The sequence below is a fragment of the Callithrix jacchus genome, chromosome 2, assembly GCF_049354715.1.
Source record: "Callithrix jacchus isolate 240 chromosome 2, calJac240_pri, whole genome shotgun sequence".
Lineage (NCBI taxonomy): Eukaryota > Metazoa > Chordata > Mammalia > Primates > Cebidae > Callithrix > Callithrix jacchus.
In genome coordinates this window covers 171438183-171459621 of record NC_133503.1, presented here as the reverse complement: position 1 = coordinate 171459621, position 21439 = coordinate 171438183, and the positions used below count along the sequence as shown (strand labels likewise).

General features: G+C 39.1%; 1 protein-coding gene across 4 annotated transcripts in view; it reads right to left on the bottom strand.

Moving 5' to 3' along the window:
• ADAMTS12 (ADAM metallopeptidase with thrombospondin type 1 motif 12) overlaps positions 1-21439 on the bottom strand; it is a 390838-nt gene that overhangs the window by 352635 nt on the left and 16764 nt on the right. For 3 of the 4 annotated variants that reach the window (XM_078365627.1, XM_035291707.3, XM_078365626.1), the window contains exon 2: positions 17674-18035. In XM_078365627.1, the coding sequence (XP_078221753.1) occupies positions 17674-17808 (135 nt within the window). In that variant the 5' untranslated portion in view covers positions 17809-18035. Of the gene's footprint in view, positions 1-17673; positions 18036-21439 lie in introns of those variants that run through there. The other variant, XM_035291712.3, reaches the window with a different exon arrangement.

The window sequence follows — 21439 nt, the reverse complement described above, 5'->3', positions numbered from 1 at the left end:
GACCCTCTGCTAGGGCACTGCAGAGGGAAAAATGTGTGCTTGGAACCCCTACATAGTGTCCCCACCAGCACACTAACTAGAGGAGCTGTGAGAAAAAGAACACCATCTTCCAAACCCCAGAATGGTAGCGCCATTGCCAGCTTGAATCATGCACCAGAAAAAGCCATAGGCACTCAATGTCAGCTTGTGAAAGTGCCCTGGGGGCTGTGCCCTGCAGAGTCACAAAGGCAGAGATTCCCAAGGCCTTGAGAACCCACCCCTTGCATCAGTGTGGCCTGGACATAACACACGAAGTCAAAGAAGATTATTTTGGAGCTTTAAGATTTAATGACTGCCCAAATGGATTTTGGACTTGCATGGGGCCTGTAGTCCCTTTGCTTTGATTGATTTCTTACTTCTGGAATATATTTATTTACCCAGTCTCTGTACCCCTGTATCTTGGATATAACTAACTTGTGTTTGATTTCACAGACATGTAGGCAGAAGGGACATGCTTTGTCTCAGATGAGACTTTGGACCGTGAACTTTTGAGTTAATGCCGAAATGAGTTAAGACTTGGAAAACTGTTGAGAAGGGATGATTGTATTTTGCAATGTGAGAATGATGTGAGATTTGGGAGGGGCCAGGAGTAAGATGCTATGGTTTGGATTTGTGTCTCTGTACAAATCCCATGGAAAACTGTAACCCCCAGTATTGGTGAAGGAGACTGATAGGAGGTGATTAACTAATGGGGCAGATTTCCCTGTTGCTGTTCTTGTGATAGTGAGTTCTCATGAAATCTGTTGTTTAAAAGTGTGTAGTGCCTACCCCTTCCTTCACTCTCTCTTCCTCCTTCTCTGGCTATGTAAGATGTGGCTCCTTCCTCTTTGCCTTCTGCCATGATTGTAAGTTTTCTGAGGTCTCCCCAACCATACTTCTTGTACAGCCTGTTGAACTATGAGCCAGTTAAACTTCTTTTCGTTATAAATCATGCAGTCTCAAGTAGTTCTTTATAGCAATGTGACAACAAACTAATACCAATTTTAAAGTAAAATTTCTCCCCCCAAAAAAGAGATAAGATAAACAAATCTATACATAAATTTAACAGCTTAGATAAAATAAATGAATTTCTCAGTAAACACAAAGTACTCAACCAAAATGAAATAGAATGTTTTAGTAGCCCTATAATGATTAAGCATATAAAATTCATAATTTTTAGAAAAACTCCCAAAAAATAAGTATCCAGGCCCAGGTAACTTTAATATAAATTCTACCAAACATTTAAAGATAACTAATATAGATTCTATGCAATCTCTTCCAGAAAACAGAATTTAAGAAAACACTATCCAACTCATTTTATAAAGTTAATATTACCCTGATTCCAAAATCAGACACAAACAGTACTGAAAAGAAAGTAAAACTACAAAAGAATATCCTTCATAAATATACATGTCAAAGTCGTTTTTTAAAATATTAGCAAATATAATTTAGTAATATATAAAAAGAATTGTACACCACGAGCAAGGGGGATTCATTCCAGAGATACAAGGCTGTTTCAATATTTGAAAAATGAGCCAATGCCACCTTAGGTAACTTGGAAAGAAAAGAGCAAATTAAATTCAACAAGAAGAAAATAAATAGTAAAAGTTAGATCAGAAATAAATGAAATTGAACATAGAAAAAAACAATAACATTGAAAGCTGGTTATTTTAAAAGATCAATAAAATCAGCAAGCCTTAAACTAGGCTAACAAAGAAAAAAAATAAAGTACACAAATTACTAATATCAGAAATGAAAGATGGGACATCACTATCGATTTCATAGACATTAAATATTACCCACTCTCAGGTAGTTCTTTATACCAATGTGGGAATGAACATTTTTTGCATATTCATTATATGAGAAATAATCTAGAATAAAGAATAAAGGAATATTGTGAACAACTATATGCCCCAACATTTGGTAACCTAGATGTAACAATTCCTTGAATGACACAATCTTTCAAAATTCAGACAATAAAAAATAAGCAATGTAAATATGTCTGTATCTATTTAAAAAATTGAATCAATAATTAATAACCCTCCAAAAGAAAAAGCATCAGACCCTGATGGGTTCACTGGTAAACCCATCTATCAAACCTTTAAAGAAGAAATTATGCCAATTCCTCAATTCCCTGAAATATCTCCCAGAAAATAAAAGCAGAGGGAATTCTTCCTAGCTTATTCCATGAGGTCGGCATCACCCTAACAACAAAAGCAAAGTAATAGCAAGAACAAAAACTACCGACTAATTTATCTGGCAAATGTAGATGCAAAACTCCTCAACAAAATATTAGCAAATTGAACTCAAATATGTATAAGAAGACATTTTTCCTGCTTCTTGTGTCCCAGCCACTCCACCTCCAGCCATGGCTAAAATGAACCCAGAAACATTTCAGGCAGGATGCACAATATGATATAATCAAACAGGAGTTATCCCATATATTCAAGGCTAGTTTAACATTCGAAAATTGATTAATGTAATCAATGACATTGACAGACTAAAGAAAAAAATTACATGATCATACAAATAGATGGAGAAAAAAATACTTGAAAAAAAAATCCAACACCCATTTATGATAAAATATCTCAGTAAAATAGAAATAGAGACAAACTTCTTCAATTTAATAAAGAATATTTTTAATACAGTAAAACATGAAAAGGAAATAAAAGATATACTAATTGCAAAGGAAGAAATAATGTTGCCTTTGTTCACAGATGACATGAATGCTGTGTAGATTTTTTTAAAAGAACTCCTGAAACTAACAAACAATATAATTATAGCAAGTGATTGTATCTAGCCTTGCATGACACAAGGTTAATAAAGTGAATTGTATTCCTACATACCAGCAATAAACAAGAAGTATTTTAAATTAAACATTTAGGTATACATCTAACAAAATATGTACAAGATCTATATGACAAAAAATACAAAATTCTGATAAAGAAAATAAAAAAGAAATAAGTAAATGTACAGATATTCCATGTTCATGAATAGGAAGACTCGATAGTATCAAAATGTTAGTTCTTTCCAACTTAATGTTGAGACTCAATGCAATTCCAATCAAAATCCTGTTATTTACTTTATGGATATCTACAAAATCATTCTAAAATTTATATGGAGAGGCAAAACACACAGAATAGCCAATACAATATGGAAAGAGAAGAGAACTGACACTATCCAACTTCAAGTTTAACATTAAAGGTATAATAATCAAGACCACATGCTATTAATGAAAGAAGAGAAAAACAGATAATCAAGTAGAATAGAGAGACCATAAATAGACCAACATAAATATAATCAACTTACCTTTGACAAAGGAGCAAAAGCAATGCAGTAAAAAACAGACTTTTCAACAAATGGTGCTGAACAAATAAACGTTCACATGCAAAAATAATCTAGACACCCTTTGGGAAAACTAACTAAATAAATCTTACATTTGTCAAGAAAATTAACTCAAAATGGATGATAGCTTAAGTGTAGAACATAAAACTATAAAACTTTTAGAGATAATATAGAAGAAAAATCTAGATAACCTTGTTTTTGTCAATGACTCTTTAGATATAACATCAAAGGCACTACCCATAAAATAAATAATTGATAAGCTGGACTTTACTAAACTTAAAAATGTCTGCTCTGTGAAAAACACTATCTAGAGAATGAAAAGACAAGTCATATACTGGGAGAAAATATTTGCAAAGACATCCGATAAATCAACTGCTGTCAAAATATACAAAGAACTCTTAATACTCAACAATAAGAAAATTAACAACCTGATTAAAAAATAGAACAAAGACCAAAACAAGAACCTCACTAAAGAAGATATGCAGATGACAAGTATATCATGACACTCCACATCATATGCATTTCCATGGTGAAGAAAATACAAATTAAAACAAAAGGAGATACTACCACACATCTATCAGAATGGTCAAAATCCAGAACACTGACAATACCAAATACTGAAAAAGATAGGGAGCAATAGGAACCATCCTTCATTGCTGGTAAGAATGCAAAATAGTGCAGCCACTTTGGAAGACAATCAGTTGCTTCTTACAACACTAAACATACTCTTACCCTATAATTCAGCAGTAACACATTTTGGTATTTACCTAAATGAGTTTGAAAACTCTTGTTCACACAGAAACCTACACAAGGATGTTTATAGCAGCTTTATCATAACTGCCAAAACTTAAAAGCAATAAAAACGTCTTTCAGTAGGTGAATGGATACATAAACTGTAAATCCAGATAATAAAATATTATTCAGCACTAAAAAGAAATGAGCTATCACGCCCATAAAAAAGAGAGGGCCAGGTATGGTGGCTCACACCTGTAATTCCAACATTTTTGGAGGCTGAGGAGGGCAGATAACGAGGTTAGAAGACCTAGACCTCACTGGTCTACATGGTGAAACCTCATCTCTACTAAAAATACAAAAATTAGCTCGGTGCTGTGGTGCATGCCTGTAATTCCAGCTACTCAGGAGGCTGAAGCAGGAGAATTGCTTGAACCCAGGATTGATGGTTGCAGTGAGTCGAGGTTGTGCCACTGCACTCCAACCTGGCAACAGAGCAAGACTCCATCTTAAAAACAAAAACGAAAATGAGGGAAACTTAAATGCATATTACTAAGTGAAAAAGGCCAATCTGAAAAGGCTACATATTGTATGCTTACAATTATATGACATTCTAGAAAATGCAAAACTAAAAAGATCCATGGTTTCCAGAAGTAGGAGAGTGGAGAAATGAATAAGGTGGAGCACAGAAAATTTTCAGGGCAATGAAAATACTGTATATAATAATAAAATGGTGGGTATATGTCATCATAAATTGGTTGAAACTTATACAATGTACAACTCCAAGAGTGAACTCTAAAGTTAACAATAAAGGTTAGGTGATAATGATGTGTCAACATATGATCATCAATTGTAACAAATGTACTACTCTGGTGGGAGATGCTGATAATGGGAGAAGCTACGTATATGTGGGGGCAGGGAGATTTATGAGATATCTCCTTTATCTTCTTCTCAGTTTTGATATAAATCTAAATCTAATACTGGATAGATAGATAGATAGATAGATAGATAGATAGATAATACTTTAAGTTCTGGGGTATATGTGCAGATCTTGCAGAATTGTTACATACGTACACACATGCCATGGTGGTTTGCTGCCTCCATCCCCTCATCACCTACATTAGGTATTTCACCCAATGTTATCCCTCCCCAATCTCCCCATCCCATGCTATTCCTCCCCTAGTCCCCAACTCCCCAACAGACCCCAGAATGTGACGGTCTCCTCCCTTAGTCCATGTGTTCTCATTGTTCAACACCCATCTATGTGTAAGAACATGCAGTGTTTGGTTTTCTGTTCTTGTGTCAGCTTGCTGAGAATGATGGTTTCCAGATTCATCCATGTCCTTGAAAATGACATGAACTCATCCTTTTTTATGGCTGCATAGCATTCCATGGTGTATATGTGCCACATTTTCTTTACCCAGTCTATCAGTGATGGCCTTTGGATTGTTCCAGGTCTTTGATGTGTCTGTATAATAGAATGATTTATAATCCTTTCAGTATATACCCAGTAATGGAATTGCTGGGTCAAATGTTATTTCTGGTGCTATATCCTTGAGGAATCACCACACTGTCTTCCACAATGGTTGAACTAGTTTATACTCCCACCAACAGGTTAAAAACATTCCTATTTCTAATACTGCTCTCAAAAAATAAAGACTTAAAAGAATGAATCAGTGTAGTCCATCATAGCAATAGGCTAAAGAAAAGTACATGATCATATCAATCAATGCAGAAAAATCATCAATACCCATACATATTCAATACCCATACATATATTTAAATTGACAAAATTCAATACCCATACATATATTTTTTAAAAAGCTCTCAAAAACTTTGTTGACTTGATAGAAATCATCTATAAAAACAAAACAAAGCAAAACAGATAGTTAATATTATACCCAATGATAAAAGTCTGTATGCCTTCTCCTTAAGACTGGGAACAAAGCAAGAGATGTTGCTCTCCCCTTTCTTATTCAATATACTGCACAAAATTCTAGCCAATGCAATAAAGCAAGAAAAGAAAATTAAAGAGAAATATGGCTTCAGAGGGGACTCAAGATGGCGCTGTGAGAACAACCCAGGATTGGAGCCCGCGTTGAATTCGCAAACGGTGAGTCAGTGCTGCATTTCCAGACTGATCTTTGTTGCCCACAGAATGGGAAAACTCCCAAGTATAAAAAGACATGGGACGCCAGGCAGTAGGTCTGCCTGGCTAAGCAGGCAGCCGGGGCGGCGGCGGCCGGCCCTACCCAGCAATCCCCACAGGGCGCGCTTGTCCAGGTGCCTTGTTGAACCGGCAACCTGAGACTTGAGAGGGCTGGACTTGAGACTGAACGAGACTTGCACAGTAGCCCAGCCCAGGGGATTGCAGGGACAGATCGTTTGGGATACCCAGTGGGACGAACAAAACCGTGATTTCAAACTATCCCGGGCAGATGGTCCGAGACGCTCTGTGGGGGAGGGGCGTCCACCACTACGGAGGCAACCTGCCCCAACTGATATACACGCCCACTGCTGAGGCAGCCAGCCATTGCCGAGGCAACCCGCCCCAACTGAGATACACGCCCACTGCTGACGCAGCCAGCCGTTGCCGAGGCAACCCGTCCCTACTGAGATACACGCCCACTGCTGACGCAGCCTGCCGTTGCTGAGGCAACACGCTACAACGAAGAGACTCCACCGCAGGGCGTGGTGGAGACCACAGCAGAGCCGGCAGGAACAGCACGAATCATACAACAGCTGGGCGGAGCCTCGGCAGCCAAACAGTGGCTAGTCTGCCTTTGAGCTGGGCAGGACACCTGATCCGACATCCAAAAATAAAGCCCAAACCCCTCAACACAGAGCATTTGAGAAAAAAAAAAGGGTTGTTTAATGAGCTGTGTTGCAGCAGAATCAAACATAGCAGCCTAACAGCCCTGAATGAACAACAGAGTGCACAGCTCAGCAATTAAACCCCTATAAAGTACAAACTGTCTCCTCAAGCAGCTCCCTGACCCCTCTATATCCAAAAGACTGTCATTAGGCAGGCATCATCCTGGGACAAAGAGAGCAGAAAAAGAAACTGGTAGCATCCCTCGCTGTGCCACGGCTACTAGAGGTGCACCCCAGACAAGCAGGGTCTGGAGCGGACCTCAACAGTCGTACAGCGAAGGGGCTAGACTGGTAGAAGGAAAACCAAGCAACAGAAATACTTCATCATCAACATTCTGGGTGTCCACTCAGAGACCCAAACGAAAAGTCAGCAACTACGCAGACGACCAGCAGACAAATCCACAAAGATGGGAAGAAACCAGCGCAAAAAGGAGGAAAACACCCGAAACCAGAACACATCGCCTCCTAGAAAGGACCAAGACTCCTCACCAGCAAGGGAACAAAGCTGGACGGAGAATGACTGTGACGAAATGACGGAATTAGACTTCAGAAGATGGATAATGAGAAACTTTTGTGAGCTAAAAGATCATGTATTAAATCAATGCAAAGAAACTAAGAACCTTGAAAAAAGATTTGAAAAAAGATTCGAGGAAATGATAACAAGAATGGATACCTTAGAGAGGAATATGAATGAATTAAAGGAGCTGAAAAACACAATACGAGAACTTCGCGAAGCAAACGCAAGTTTCAATAGCCGAATTGACCAAGCAGAAGAAAGAATATCTGAAGTCGAAGACCAACTCAATGAAATAAAACGAGAAACCAAGATCAGAGAAAAAAGCGCAAAAAGGAATGAACAAAGTCTCCAAGAAATGTGGGACTATGTGAAAAGACCTAACCTACGTTTGATAGGTGTACCAGAAGGGGACGAAGAGAATGAATCCCAACTGGAAAATACTCTTCAGGACATCATCCAGGAAAATTTCCCCCACCTAGCAAGACAAGCCAACACTCAATTGCAGGAAATACAGAGAACACCACAAAGATATTCCGCAAGAAGAGCAACCCCAAGGCACATAATCGTCAGATTCAACAGGGTTGAAATAAAGGAGAGAATACTAAGGGCAGCCAGAGAGAAAGGTCGGGTCACCCACAAAGGGAAGCCCATCAGACTCACAGCAGATCTCTCGGCAGAAACACTACAAGCCAGAAGAGAGTGGGGGCCAATATTCAACATTCTTAAAGAAAAGAACTTTCAACCCAGAATTTCATATCCAGCAAAACTGAGCTTCAGAAGTGAAGGAAGAATAAAATCCTTTGCGAACAAGCAAGTACTCAGAGATTTTGTCACCACCAGGCCTGCTTTACAAGAGCTCCTAAAAGAGGCACTACACATAGAAAGGATCAATCAGTACCAGCCATTCCAAAATCACACGGAATGCTAAAGAGCTTCAACATAATGAAGAATCTACAACAACTAACAGGCAAAACAGCCACTTAGAATCAAAATGGCAATATCAAATTCACACATAACAATATTAACCCTAAATGTAAATGGACTAAATGCACCAATCAAAAGACACAGACTGGCAAATTGGATAAAAATCCAAAACCCATCAGTGTGCTGTATCCAGGAAACCCATCTCACATGCAAGGATACACAAAGGCTCAAAATAAAGGGATGGAGGAAGATTTACCAAGCTAATGGAAAGCAAAAAAAAGCAGGAGTTGCAATTCTCATCTCTGATAAAATAGACTTTAAAGCAACAAAGATCAAAAGAGACAAAGAAGGCCATTACATAATGGTAAAAGGATCGATACAACAAGAAGAGCTAACGATCCTAAACATATATGGACCCAACACAGGAGCACCCAGATACATAAGGCAAGTTCTTAATGACTTACAGAAGGACTTAGACTCCCACACAATAATAGTGGGAGACTTTAACACTCCACTGTCAATACTAGACAGATCAACCAGACAGAAAATCAACAAGGATACCCAGGGCTTGAACTCAGACCTGGAGCAAGCAAACCTGGTGGACATTTACAGAACTCTCCACCCCAAATCCACAGAATACACATTCTTCTCAGCACCACATCACACCTACTCTAAAATTGACCACATAATTGGAAGTAAAGCACTGCTCAACAAATGCAAAACAACTGAAATCATAACAAACAGCCTCTCAGACCATAGTGCAATCAAGTTAGAACTCAGAAGTCAGAAACCAACCCAGAACCGCACAGCTTCATGGAAACTGAACAACTGGCTCTTGAATGTTGACTGGGTAAACAACGAAATGAAGGCAGAAATAAAGAAGTTCTTCGAAACCAACGAGAATGAAGACACAACGTGCCAGAACCTCTGGGACACATTTAAAGCAGTCTCTAGAGGAAAGTATATAGCAATAAGTGCCCATATGAGGAGAATGGAGAGATCCAAAATTGACACCCTATCGGCAAAATTGAAAGAGCTAGAGGAGCAAGATCAAAAAAACTCAAAACACAGCAGAAGACAAGAAATTACTAAGATCAGAGCTGAGCTGAAGGAGATTGAGACACGAAAAACCCTTCAAAAAATCAATAAATCCAAGAGCTGGTTTTTTGAAAAGATCAACAAAATAGACAGACCACTAGCCAGATTGATTAAAAAGAAAAGAGAGAACAACCAAATAGATGCAATAAAAAATGATAAAGGGGAAATCACCACAGATTCCACAGAAATTCAAACCATCATCAGAGAATATTACAAACAACTCTATGCACATAAACTAGTAAACCTGGAAGAAATGGATAAATTCCTGGACTCCTGTGTCCTCCCAAGCCTAAACCAGGAGGAAGCTGAAACTATGAATAGACCAATAACAAGGTCTGAAGTTGAGGCAGCAATTAAGAGCCTACCTCACAAAAAAAGCCCAGGTCCAGATGGGTTCACAGCCGAATTCTACCAGACACACAAGGAGGAGCTGGTACCATTCCTTCTAAAACTATTTCAAACAATCCAAAAAGAGGGAATCCTTCCCAAATCATTTTATGAGACCAACATCATCCTGATACCAAAACCCGGCAGAGACCCAACGAGAAAAGAAAACTTCAGGCCAATATCCATGATGAACATAGATGCAAAAATCTTCAATAAAATATTGGCAAGCCGATTGCAAGAGCAAATCAAAAAACTTATTCATCATGATCAAGTAGGATTCATCCCGGGGATGTAAGGCTGGTTCAACATACGCAAGTCTATCAACGTAATTCACCACATAAACAGAACCAAAAACAAAAACCACATGATTATCTCAATTGACGCAGAGAAGGCATTTGACAAAATTCAACAGCCCTTTATGCTAAAAACCCTCAATAAACTCGGTATCGATGGAACGTATCTCAAAGTAATAAAAGCTATTTATGACAAACCAACAGCCAATATCATACTGAATGGGAAAAAACTGGAAGCATTCCCTTTGAAATCCGGTACTAGACAAGGATGCCCTCTCTCACCACTCCTATTCAATATAGTACTGGAAGTTCTAGCCAGAGCAATCAGGCAAGAAAAAGAAATAAAGGGAATTCAAATAGGAAAGGTGGAAGCCAAATTGTCTCTATTTGCAGACGACATGATAGTATACCTAGAAGACCCCATCGCCTCAGCCCAAAAACTCCTGAAACTGATAAACAACTTCAGCAAAGTCTCAGGATGTAAAATCAATGTGCAAAAATCACAAGCATTCGTCTACACCAATAACAGACTTAAAGAAAGCCAAATCAAGAACGAACTGCCATTCGCAATTGCTACAAAAAGAATAAAATACCTTGGAATACAACTCACAAGGAACATAAGGGACCTCTTCAAGGAGAACTACAAACCACTGCTCAACGAAATCAGAGAGGACACAAACAGATGGAGAAACATTCCATGTTCATGGTTAGGAAGAATTAATATCGTGAAAATGGCTATACTGCCCAAAGTAATTTACAGAGTCAATGCTATCCCCATCAAGCTACCATTGACTTTCTTCACAGAACTGGAAAAAACCACCATGAACTTCATATGGAACCAAAAGAGAGCCCGCATAGCCAAGTCAATTCTAAGCAAAAAGAATACAGCAGGGGGCATCACACTACCAGATTTCAAACTATACTACAAGGCTACAGTAATCAAAACAGCATGGTACTGGTACCAAAACAGAGATATAGACCAATGGAACAAAACAGAGGCACCGGAGGCAACACAACATACATACAACTATACAATCTTTGATAAACCTGACAAAAACAAGCAATGGGGCAAGGATTCCATGTTTAACAAATGGTGTTGGGAAAACTGGCTAGCCATGTGCAGAAAGCAGAAACTGGACCCCTTCCTGACACCTTACACTAAAATTAACTCCAGATGGATTAAAGACTTAAACATAAGACCTGGCACCATAAAAACCCTAGAAGGAAATCTAGGCAAAACTATCCAGGACATAGGAGTAGGCAAGGACTTCATGAACAAAACACCAAGAGCATTGGCAACAAAAGCCAAAATAGACAAATGGGACCTAATGAAACTCCACAGCTTCTGCACGGCAAAAGAAACAGTCACTAGAGTGGATCGGCAACCAACAGAATGGGAAAAAATTTTCGCAGTCTACCCATCTGACAAAGGGCTGATATCCAGAATTTACAAACAACTCAAGCAGATTTACAGGAAAAAAACAAACAAGCCCATTCAAAAGTGGGCAAAGGATATGAACAGATACTTTACGAAAGAAGACATATATGAGGCCAACAATCATATGAAAAAATGCTCATCGTCACTGGTCATCAGAGAGATGCAAATCAAAACCACATTGAGATACCATCTCACACCAGTTAGAATGGCGATCATTAAAAAATCTGGAGACAACAGATGCTGGAGAGGATGTGGAGAAAAAGGAACACTTTTACACTGTTGGTGGGAGTGTAAATTAGTTCAACCTTTGTGGAAGACAGTGTGGCGATTCCTCAAGGCCTTAGAAATAGAAATTCCATTTGACCCAGCAATCCCATTACTGGGTATATATCCAAAAGACTATAAATCGTTCTACTATAAGGACACATGTACACGAATGTTCATTGCAGCACTGTTTACAATAGCAAAGACCTGGAATCAACCCAAATGCCCATTGATAATAGACTGGATTGGAAAAATGTGGCACATATACACCATGGAATATTATGCAGCAATCAGAAATGATGAGTTCGTGTCGTTTGTAGGGACATGGATGAATCTGGAAAACATCATCCTCAGCAAACTGACACAAGAACAGAAAATGAAACACCGCATATTCTCACTCATAGGTGGGTGATGAAAAATGAGAACACATGGACACAGAAAGGGGAGTACTAAACACTGGGGTCTATTGGGGGGAAAAGGGGAGGGCCAGTGGGAGGGGGAGGTGGGGAGGGATAGCCTGGGGAGAAATGCCAAATGTGGGTGAAGGGGAGAAGGAAAGCAAAGCACACTGCCATGTGTGTACCTACGCAACTGTCTTGCATGCTCTGCTCATGTACCCCAAAACCTATAATCCAATAAAAAATAAAAAATAAAAAAATAAAAAAGAAAATTAAAATGCATAGGATGAAAAATAAATAAATAAAACTGCTCCACTGGCAAATGACATTATTGTATAAATAAAAAATCCCAAGGAATCTTCTAATAAAACCATCTTAGAGCTAATAAGAGAGTTTAGGAAGTTCACAGGATACAGAGTAAACATACAAAAATTAATTATATGTTTATGTACTTGAAATAAGCATATGAATACTAAAATTAAAATTATAAGGACTTAGAAAATGAGTTATTTAGGTATAAATCTAACAAAACACATACAGAGCTAGAATTTTGAAAACTACACAACACTGATGGAAAAAAATCAAAGATCTAAATAAATCAACACACATACCATGTTCATGGATTGCAAGACTTGACATAGCAAAGACATCAATTCTTCCCAAACTAATGTTCAGATTTAATACAATTCCTATCAAAATCCCAGCAAGATTTTTTAGACAAGATTATTATAAAATTTATATGGAAGGACAGAAAAACTAGAATTACTAGAACAATTTTGAAAAAGTAGACTAAAATGGAATCAGTCTACCTGATTTCAAGACCAATTATATAGCTACAGTTATGAAGACTATGTGCTATTGATGAAACAGAACCTAAGACTCAGAAATGACTCAAAAAAATACATCTCCAGCTAATTTTTTACAAAAAATGCAAAAGCAATTTAATGAAAGAAAAACAGCATTTCAACAAATGGTGCTAGAACAAACAGACATCCAAACAACAAAGCAAAAAAGGAAGAAAGAAAAGGAGGGAGGAGGGGAGGAAGGAGAGCCTCTAAGTCTCATACCTCGCAAAAATTAATTCAAAATGGGTTATGGACTTAAATGTAAAATATAAATAGGAGGTGATGGCAGCAGGAAAGAAATGAGTATAGCTATAAAAGGATGATATGAGGGATTCTCGTGATAAATACGTGTGTCATCTTGACCATGTCAATGTTAAAATCCTGGCTATGATATTGTAAGATAATTTTGTAAGATGTTGCCATCAGAGGAAACTGGGTAGAAGGTACATACTAAAACCTCTTTGAATTAGTTCTTACAACTTTATATGAATCTACAGCATTTCAAAATAAAAAGTCTAACATAAAAATAACAAATAATTCAAAAGTTTAATCCATATTCGAGTTTAAAGCAAGAATGGAAATCTCAATGCACCCAAAGGGAAACTTAAGGCCATAGAGTGGATGGAAGTTAAAGCTGGATGGCTCTTGAGAGATCCATGACCAGCTATTCAGATTAAGAGTTAGAATTTACGCCCGCCGTGCGGAGGGCTGCTCAACCTGCCCTGGCCGTCAGGCCCGCCACAGTGGGGGTCTCGGAAAAATTAAAATAAAAAATAAATAAATAAAAAGAATTAGAATTTAATTTCCCAGCAGGGGCTAGAATTAGGGCTAGAGTTTTTGACAAGCCAAGAACTGTATTCACTTTAGTAAAGCCTGAGCTAAGAAATGCTATGAACAGGAATTAAATAATGTATTGTAAACAGAAATTAAAACTATTACCTTAATGATCCAGGTGTGCAGTCCAGAAGATAAGTGCTTAGCAGAAGTCAAATGCCCCATGAAAAATCAGAACCCCAATCCTATCTTATGCATGAGGGTAGAGTCTCACATTTTGCACTATCCTTCCAGTGCAGAAATCTAAACCGAAATACTAACAACAAATGCACTTGGAACCAATCCCCTGTAGTGCCCCAGCAACAGCAAAACCAAAATCACCCCCACTGAAATTCTCATTCCTGAGGATAAATTCAGAGTCTAACTGATTAAAGAACACAGTTCCTCCATCAAAAAGCTGAGAATGGAGCAAATCAACCTAAACTGTTAAACAAATTCATATCATAGACAACTCCAAGAGAATACAGCCTCCAACATCTCATTCGAATGACCACATCCAAAACAAAGAAAGCCAGGCTTGCACCCCAGGAATAACAGGCAGATGTCCTCGTCCACATGAAAGTGTTTCCTTCCTAAGAAAGACTTCTCAAGTACTACTTCTGCCCCTACAAGTGAAGAAGTGATTAGAACCAACAGATCCTAGGCCTGCCATCCTGTGAATTTGAATGTAGGGTCAGCCCTGGGTGAAAGAGAGAACAAATACACTAGATGTCAGACCCTACACATGTGGTCAGAAGTCAGACATAGTCCAACCAGTATCCTTTCGACTAGGACCACTCTAGGTAGACACTGGCAAATTTTGGCACACAAGCAAATGAACTTGAATCCAGTCAAGTAGTGCGAACACAGAAAGGAAAGAAACTCATTTGGCTTTGGTGCCTTTTTGAAATAATCATCCATTAAACATCCAATTGTATGTAAAAATTTCCAAGGTAATCCTGCCAATGGCGTGTTTCTTCTAGAAAAATCATTCACTGATTTGGATATGAAAATTTTCCATCATCTTAACTACGACTTTGTGCTCCTGAACTTTGTGTGAATCTGATATCTGAATCTGAAAATGCCTATATGATAGTACTCTTGTTCCTTGGGGCCATTTGAAATTGAAAGGGTTCTTCTAGTATTCTTCCCAAGCCTGGGATAATGCTAAACCATACGCAATTTTTCTTAGAAAGCACAAGATGAAAGTAGGGAGCAATTTAGAGCACTGGTTGCACCCCTGGTTGCTCATTAGAATCACCTGGGGAGATCTGCTACTTTAGAGCAATATTGACCAAATACCACCTGTTAACACTCATTTATGCTAAGCAACATTGACTGCACTTTAGAATCTCCTGGGGAGCTTTACAAAATGCTGATGTCTGGAATCTACTCTCAGACCAATTAAATCAGAACATCTAGGCTGTGCGGTTGGGACATGGGTCCGTTTTAAAAGCTAGACAGCTAATCTTAACGTTGAGCAAGGGTTAAGAATGACTACTCTAGTCCAGGGCTTCTCAAACTTCAGTGGGCATCAGAATCTCCTGGAGAGCTTATTAAAACAAAGGTTTCAGACAGGCAAATCTATAGACTGAATGTGGATTAATGGTTCCCTAGGACTGGAGGAATGGGAAAATGGGTATGTAACTGCTAAGGGATATAGGTTTACTTTGTGGGCTAATGAAAACATTCTAAAATTTATGATGATGGTTGCACAATTCTGAATATGTTTAAGGCCATTGAGCTGTAAACTTTAAGTGGATTAATTGTATGTATGTGAATTATATCTCAGTAAAGCAGCTAAACACACACACACAGATATTTGCCCATCCCCAGAAATTCTAATGCACTAGGTCTGAAGTGGAGCCCATGGGTTTGTCTTTGTTATGAACTCCCATTAAATGTGATGTTGAATTCTGTGAGTCTGCAGGCCATACTGCTCCATCCCATGAAAAGGTGCTCGTGCTTAATGAGCATGATAATGTTTCATCATCAAGGGCTCTTTCTTCAGTTTTGGCCACAAAGGATCAGGTGCCATGATGCTTCCAAAGTTGTCTCGCAGAAATGAGAGCCAAGACTGCAAAGCCGGGATGTGATGTGAGTCCACAGCAAGCCTAGAGGTTGACAGCTGGGAAATGTTCTGCATGCAGCTCAGTGAAGCCCCTTGTAAAGCCCGGAGATAAGAGGAAAAGGAAAATAGAAAACCACTCACCATTCTTGATTTTATGCTATGATCTAATTAGGAGGAAATGATAAATACCTAACATGAAAATCCAAATTTACAGAAAGAGGCAAAGCAAGACTTTCTCTTTATTGTAAAATGCAATTCATTCCCAGAGGTTCTTTGGAAAACTTAAACTGCTATATAATGTTTTATATGAATTTTCTCACAGTATTCTAGCAAAACCAAACTCTACAGATACAAGATAAAAAGAGCCCTAAATTACAAAGTACAGAAATTCTTAGCAAAATGGTGGTAACAATAGGAAAATTTGGAACAAGTACCTTTTGTAAGAATGCCAATGCCACTAGAAAGTTTGCCTAACAAACCATCCCTGGCAGAGGTGCCAAGGCCGAAAACATGGACTCCTCCATAACCACCTTCAGGACTCTGGGATCCCTTCCCCTGCAGTCACTTACTCCCTAAACACACACCTCAAAAACTCAGCAGAATTCCTGAGCATTGTTTGCCCTGCAGTTGGTGGGGCTGTCACTGTTTCTGCATTTTGAGATATAGCATATAATAGTAGAAAGACTTGAACCCAAGGTAACTTGCACAGTGAATTTATTCAACGTCTCCAAGCTGCCTCATCTGCTAAAACAAGGCAAAGAGGACAATGTACACAAACCACACAGTAAACCACATATTCCAGTATCTGGCATATTTGAATAATAAAATACGGTAACAGAAGCCAACATTCATTATTTACTATTTATTAAACACTCTTCACAATACCCTATCAAAAGTGTCAGCAAACTTTTCCTGAAAGACCAGATAGCAAATATCGTGTGGTTCCTTGGCCATACAGTACCTATCCCAACTACTCTGCTCTGTTGTTGCAGGTCGGAAATAGCCATAGACAATCTGTAAACACATAGAATATCTGCCTTTCAATAAAACTTTATTTATAAAAACAAGAGGCAGGCCAGATTTGGCCTATGGCTCATAGCTTGCCAAACCTTGCTCCATGAGGTAAATAATATTATTATCTCCATTTTACAAATGAGAAAACAGAGGCACAAAGGGATCAACTGACCGCCCAAGCCTTCCTCATGTAGTCTGATTATGAAGCACACAGAGTCAACTATTCCATGGCAGCAGCTGCTATCACCGTAACATTCTCACTCAGTGCAAATCTAAGTTCTGCTCATTCAAAATATGCTGCCCAGCCAGTCAGTCAACAATACCCTGAGGGCTGCCTCAGAGGCTGAAGTCCAAACTCAGATCTTTCCTTTTCTTCCCCCTCCAACCCCGTCCTGATGTTCCTGGTTGGAGTTCTGACTGCCTCCTCTGAACCCTTAGTGCCCTTATTCTTTGTACCTCTCAAGTTGATCTCTTTTATTTATTAAACACTTTCTTATCAACCCCTCTGGAGGCCAGGATCATCACATCACAGGGGCTTAACTCCCATATGTCAGTGCATCTGTGAATCTGTTGGTAGTAGGTCTACCGGCTGAGGCTCTAGGGGCCAGGGCAGAGGAAGGAAAGGCCAGTGCCCACACTCACCAGTCCATGGCAGGCACTGAAAGCTGCCGTCCCAACTCTGGTGCCCTGCTGCAGAACCGTGCCACTGAGATGGCAGAGGGGGGCGGAGGAAGCCATCATCTTAACATTGGAGAGGTTCCCATATCTTTTCTCCATGATGTAGCTATTGGAAAGAAATCTTCGATTGACTGTCAAGTTAAAAAATAGGTCCTTCTCCTCATGAGTAATTCTGTAGTACACCCAGTCCTCTGAGCCATCCAAATCTCTCTTCCTCCTGCTGCTCGTGATGAGATGGTGCAAGCCATAGGACAGAAAATGCCCACTGGCATCTACTCGAACTGGGCCCACCACATGGTATTCTGGCAGGCTCTTGATAAAATGCTCTGAAAGAAAAGGAGAAATGGAAGAACAGTGAGAGACATCTGTAGTAAGGCAAACCCACTTTCGTTTGGAACTTAGCTGCTAGCTTTTTAATTACAAAGTCCCACTGTTGACTTGAAGTTTAGCGATCCCTTCATCATACAAATACTGTTAACATTAAATTCCCAGAACAACTCGGATTTGCCTGGTGCCCCTCCTCAGTGACATATCGGGTGTTTTATCAGAGACAAATTAAGATGGGAATTAATCCGTGAGGGATACTGTTAGAAAAGGAGCAACCTCTGAATGAGGAACAAGAATCTTTCAAGTCTAGAGTTCAGTAAGACAAATCACAGAGCTTCGCTGTTGATTACAAGGCACTTCAACACATCGGGAGCTTCCTGTTAGGTCAGATTAGAGGGAAAACAACAGAAAAACATGGCAAACTCATCATATACATGCTCACACCAATTAGAGCATAAGAGTGTTCCATAATGTAACAAAGAATGTGTAAAAGAAGAGGGTTTTTAAAAAAAGGTTTACAAAATGCATATGATAAGGGGATATATCAGGATCTGAGGCATTGGCTCAAAATATAAAAACTGCCACTTTAAACATGCAAGACAGGAACGCTTGATCCAACACAAGAACACATACACATCTGGACCTACTCAAATTTATCTCTCTACCACTACCTCCTCATTTTGTTCTTTTAGAATAACAGAGAATCTACCCAGCAGGGAGTTTATCATCACTCTGGATTACAGACTTCTTAAAGAAAACCATTAACCATTTAGTAAGATAAACTATACTTTTGCTAAAAAAAAAAAAAACCTTCTACTTGTCACCTCAGTTGTAATTTTGCACTTTGTAACTTGCTTTACTTTGCTCATGTAGCTTCTCCAACTAGAATGTCCTTTGCATTCTATCAAAATCCTGTTTAAGCATTCACATCTCCACTCAAATCCTCCCTCTTCATTCTCCTAGTGTCCCTGGCTAAACTTCTCTCTCCTTTCCCTGAACCCTCATGCCCTTACTTTCTGTACCTCCCAGAATGGCTTTGTCTTATATTGCCTTTTATTATTTATCACCAAATCCTTTGAGGGTCAGAACCTTGTACATCACAGGTGCTCAGTTCTTATATGTTGATATATCAGTAAACACTATGTAGCCAGTTAATTAAAATAACTGAACTTAATGGAATATAAAAGAGCTTTTTCTTTTCCAGACAACTACTTCCAAAATGATTCCAAGGTGGAATCATTCTTCTCTGCCTTGGATGAAATATGGGGCAGAACACAGAGTTTCCACTCTCAGATACTAACAAATGGTCTCCATTTTTAGGTGTAAGAAGTCCGGACGCATTACTTCCAAGTGCAGCAGCTAGGCACAACAGACCACGCGGCAACATGGGCAAATCTTAACAGCAATGCTCCATGAAAAACAATAAATAAAACAAGCTAATGCAGAGCTATTTACACTCCTGGAAAATGCGTACACACTGAAACAATAATACAACATTTTCCAGAACACACAAGAACAAGAAATACATACGGAACCCATTAAATGGTTTTCCATGGGGAAGAACGGGAGTAGGGAGTGGGAACAAAAATGCATAAATACATATAATAAAAAAAGCTTTTTCACAAATTCATGATACGAGTGTGCCATGAACTGAGGTGTATAACTGACTCAGTCCTCTCTCCTGCCCACTTACTCCCCTAAGAAATGTCTGCACCAATTTAGTATTGGAGGACCTTCCAAGTCTAGACCTACCAAAGAGAGAAACTGTGGGTGGGGAGGTGGATGCAGTCAGCTCTTGTAGTATTTCTCTCTGGCTGCTCTTCTCCTCTGCTACTCACAGTGATGCCTCTGGCTCTTCCAGGGCTCAAACAGGGAAGGCAGTTAGGGGCAGAAAATATCTTATTCAGTTGGGTCTAGCAATGGTGTCAACTAGCAATGGTGCCCTGTATGTAGCCAGTGTCCACATGCTGACTGACCTCTTCTATTAAGAGAAGCTCCATAGTCATTAGGAGACCTCTGCCCCCTTCAGGTTCCTCAGTGTGAGCAATTCCTCCTCCAACTGGCCGCCCACTGCTTTCCCATCTTCTACCTCTACTGAAACCATGTTATCCCTGCAGGGCATCCTCCTTGGCATCTTTTCAAGATGATCCACATCTGGTTGCCTCCCATGAGGTCCAAATCTGGCTCACAAGAGGAACCACATCCCTGATCTTCCCTCAACCCCCACCCCACATCATGAAAATCAGGCCACTCCTGACCATGCTCTTGGTCAGTCCTGTCACTAAATATCCTTCCAGCCAGTCTTTTGCCTATCAGTATTTTAAGGCTAAAATTTTAAGGCTAAAATGTTAGATGACACAAGTCCACATCAAGCCCTCTGAGACCTCTAACCATCCCTTCACGTGTCTTGAGTTGGGGCACAGTAGAGGGAATGAATGTCCTGGCACTCTCATCTCTCCTGAAGAAATTCTGTCTCTGAAATCTCTCCACAGGCCTTTAAGCCTCTCCTCTTGAGCATCCTAGGAGAGTGAAGGAATTAGCATCACATCAACACCCTGCACATCCCACACACAGTCTGAAAATTCTCTTTAAATATGTATGAAAATGTATTCTTTTTTTTCTTCTCAGACTTAAGATTTTGGCAGAAACTGAGACAAAGAAAGAGTCTCAGTTTAATACCCTGGTACACGTGCAAGTCTTTGCATCTTCGTCAAAACAGAAAAATAAGCATCTTTTCTAGCAGATTACTTTTTCAAAAAGCCAGATTGATTGATTTAAGGGGAGCACAAATGAAAAGGACCACATTTTTAAAAATGAATTCTGAATAAAATGTTACATTTTTCCAAGTCAAATGAGCATATAACCTATTGAACAACTCTGAAGAGTTGAAAATACCTTATTTGTTATACCCAGAAAACTACTATAATAAAATTTAGGTTGTCATGAAATAAACTAACAAGTATGATTCTCAATCTGACATTATTAAAAAAAAAAATACTCTAAATTTTTATGTAAGTTGATATATCAAAATAATTGTGGCAATTCTGCAGAAGTATGATCTTTTCTATAATTGCAACTGTGACATATATTAATATATATGCATATGAACAAAGCCTTTGAAATAATAGGTAAGAGTGAAATGTTTATGATGATGAGATTTGGGGTGTGGTTTTTCCTTTTGAAATTTGTTTCAGGAAAAGCAAAAAGTTCCTGTGTTGTTTTTCCCAATTAAAGATAAATAGGTGAGAAGGACTGAATGAGATATTGCTGTGCTGGCTTGTAGGAGAACTATATAAAATATCCAGTATACAAGGTAAGTAAGGCATGCCAGTGCCCCATGACACAAGGCAGCCTGACACTTGTCGCTCCTGACGCCCTGCTGGCTGTGCCCATTACAGCTGGC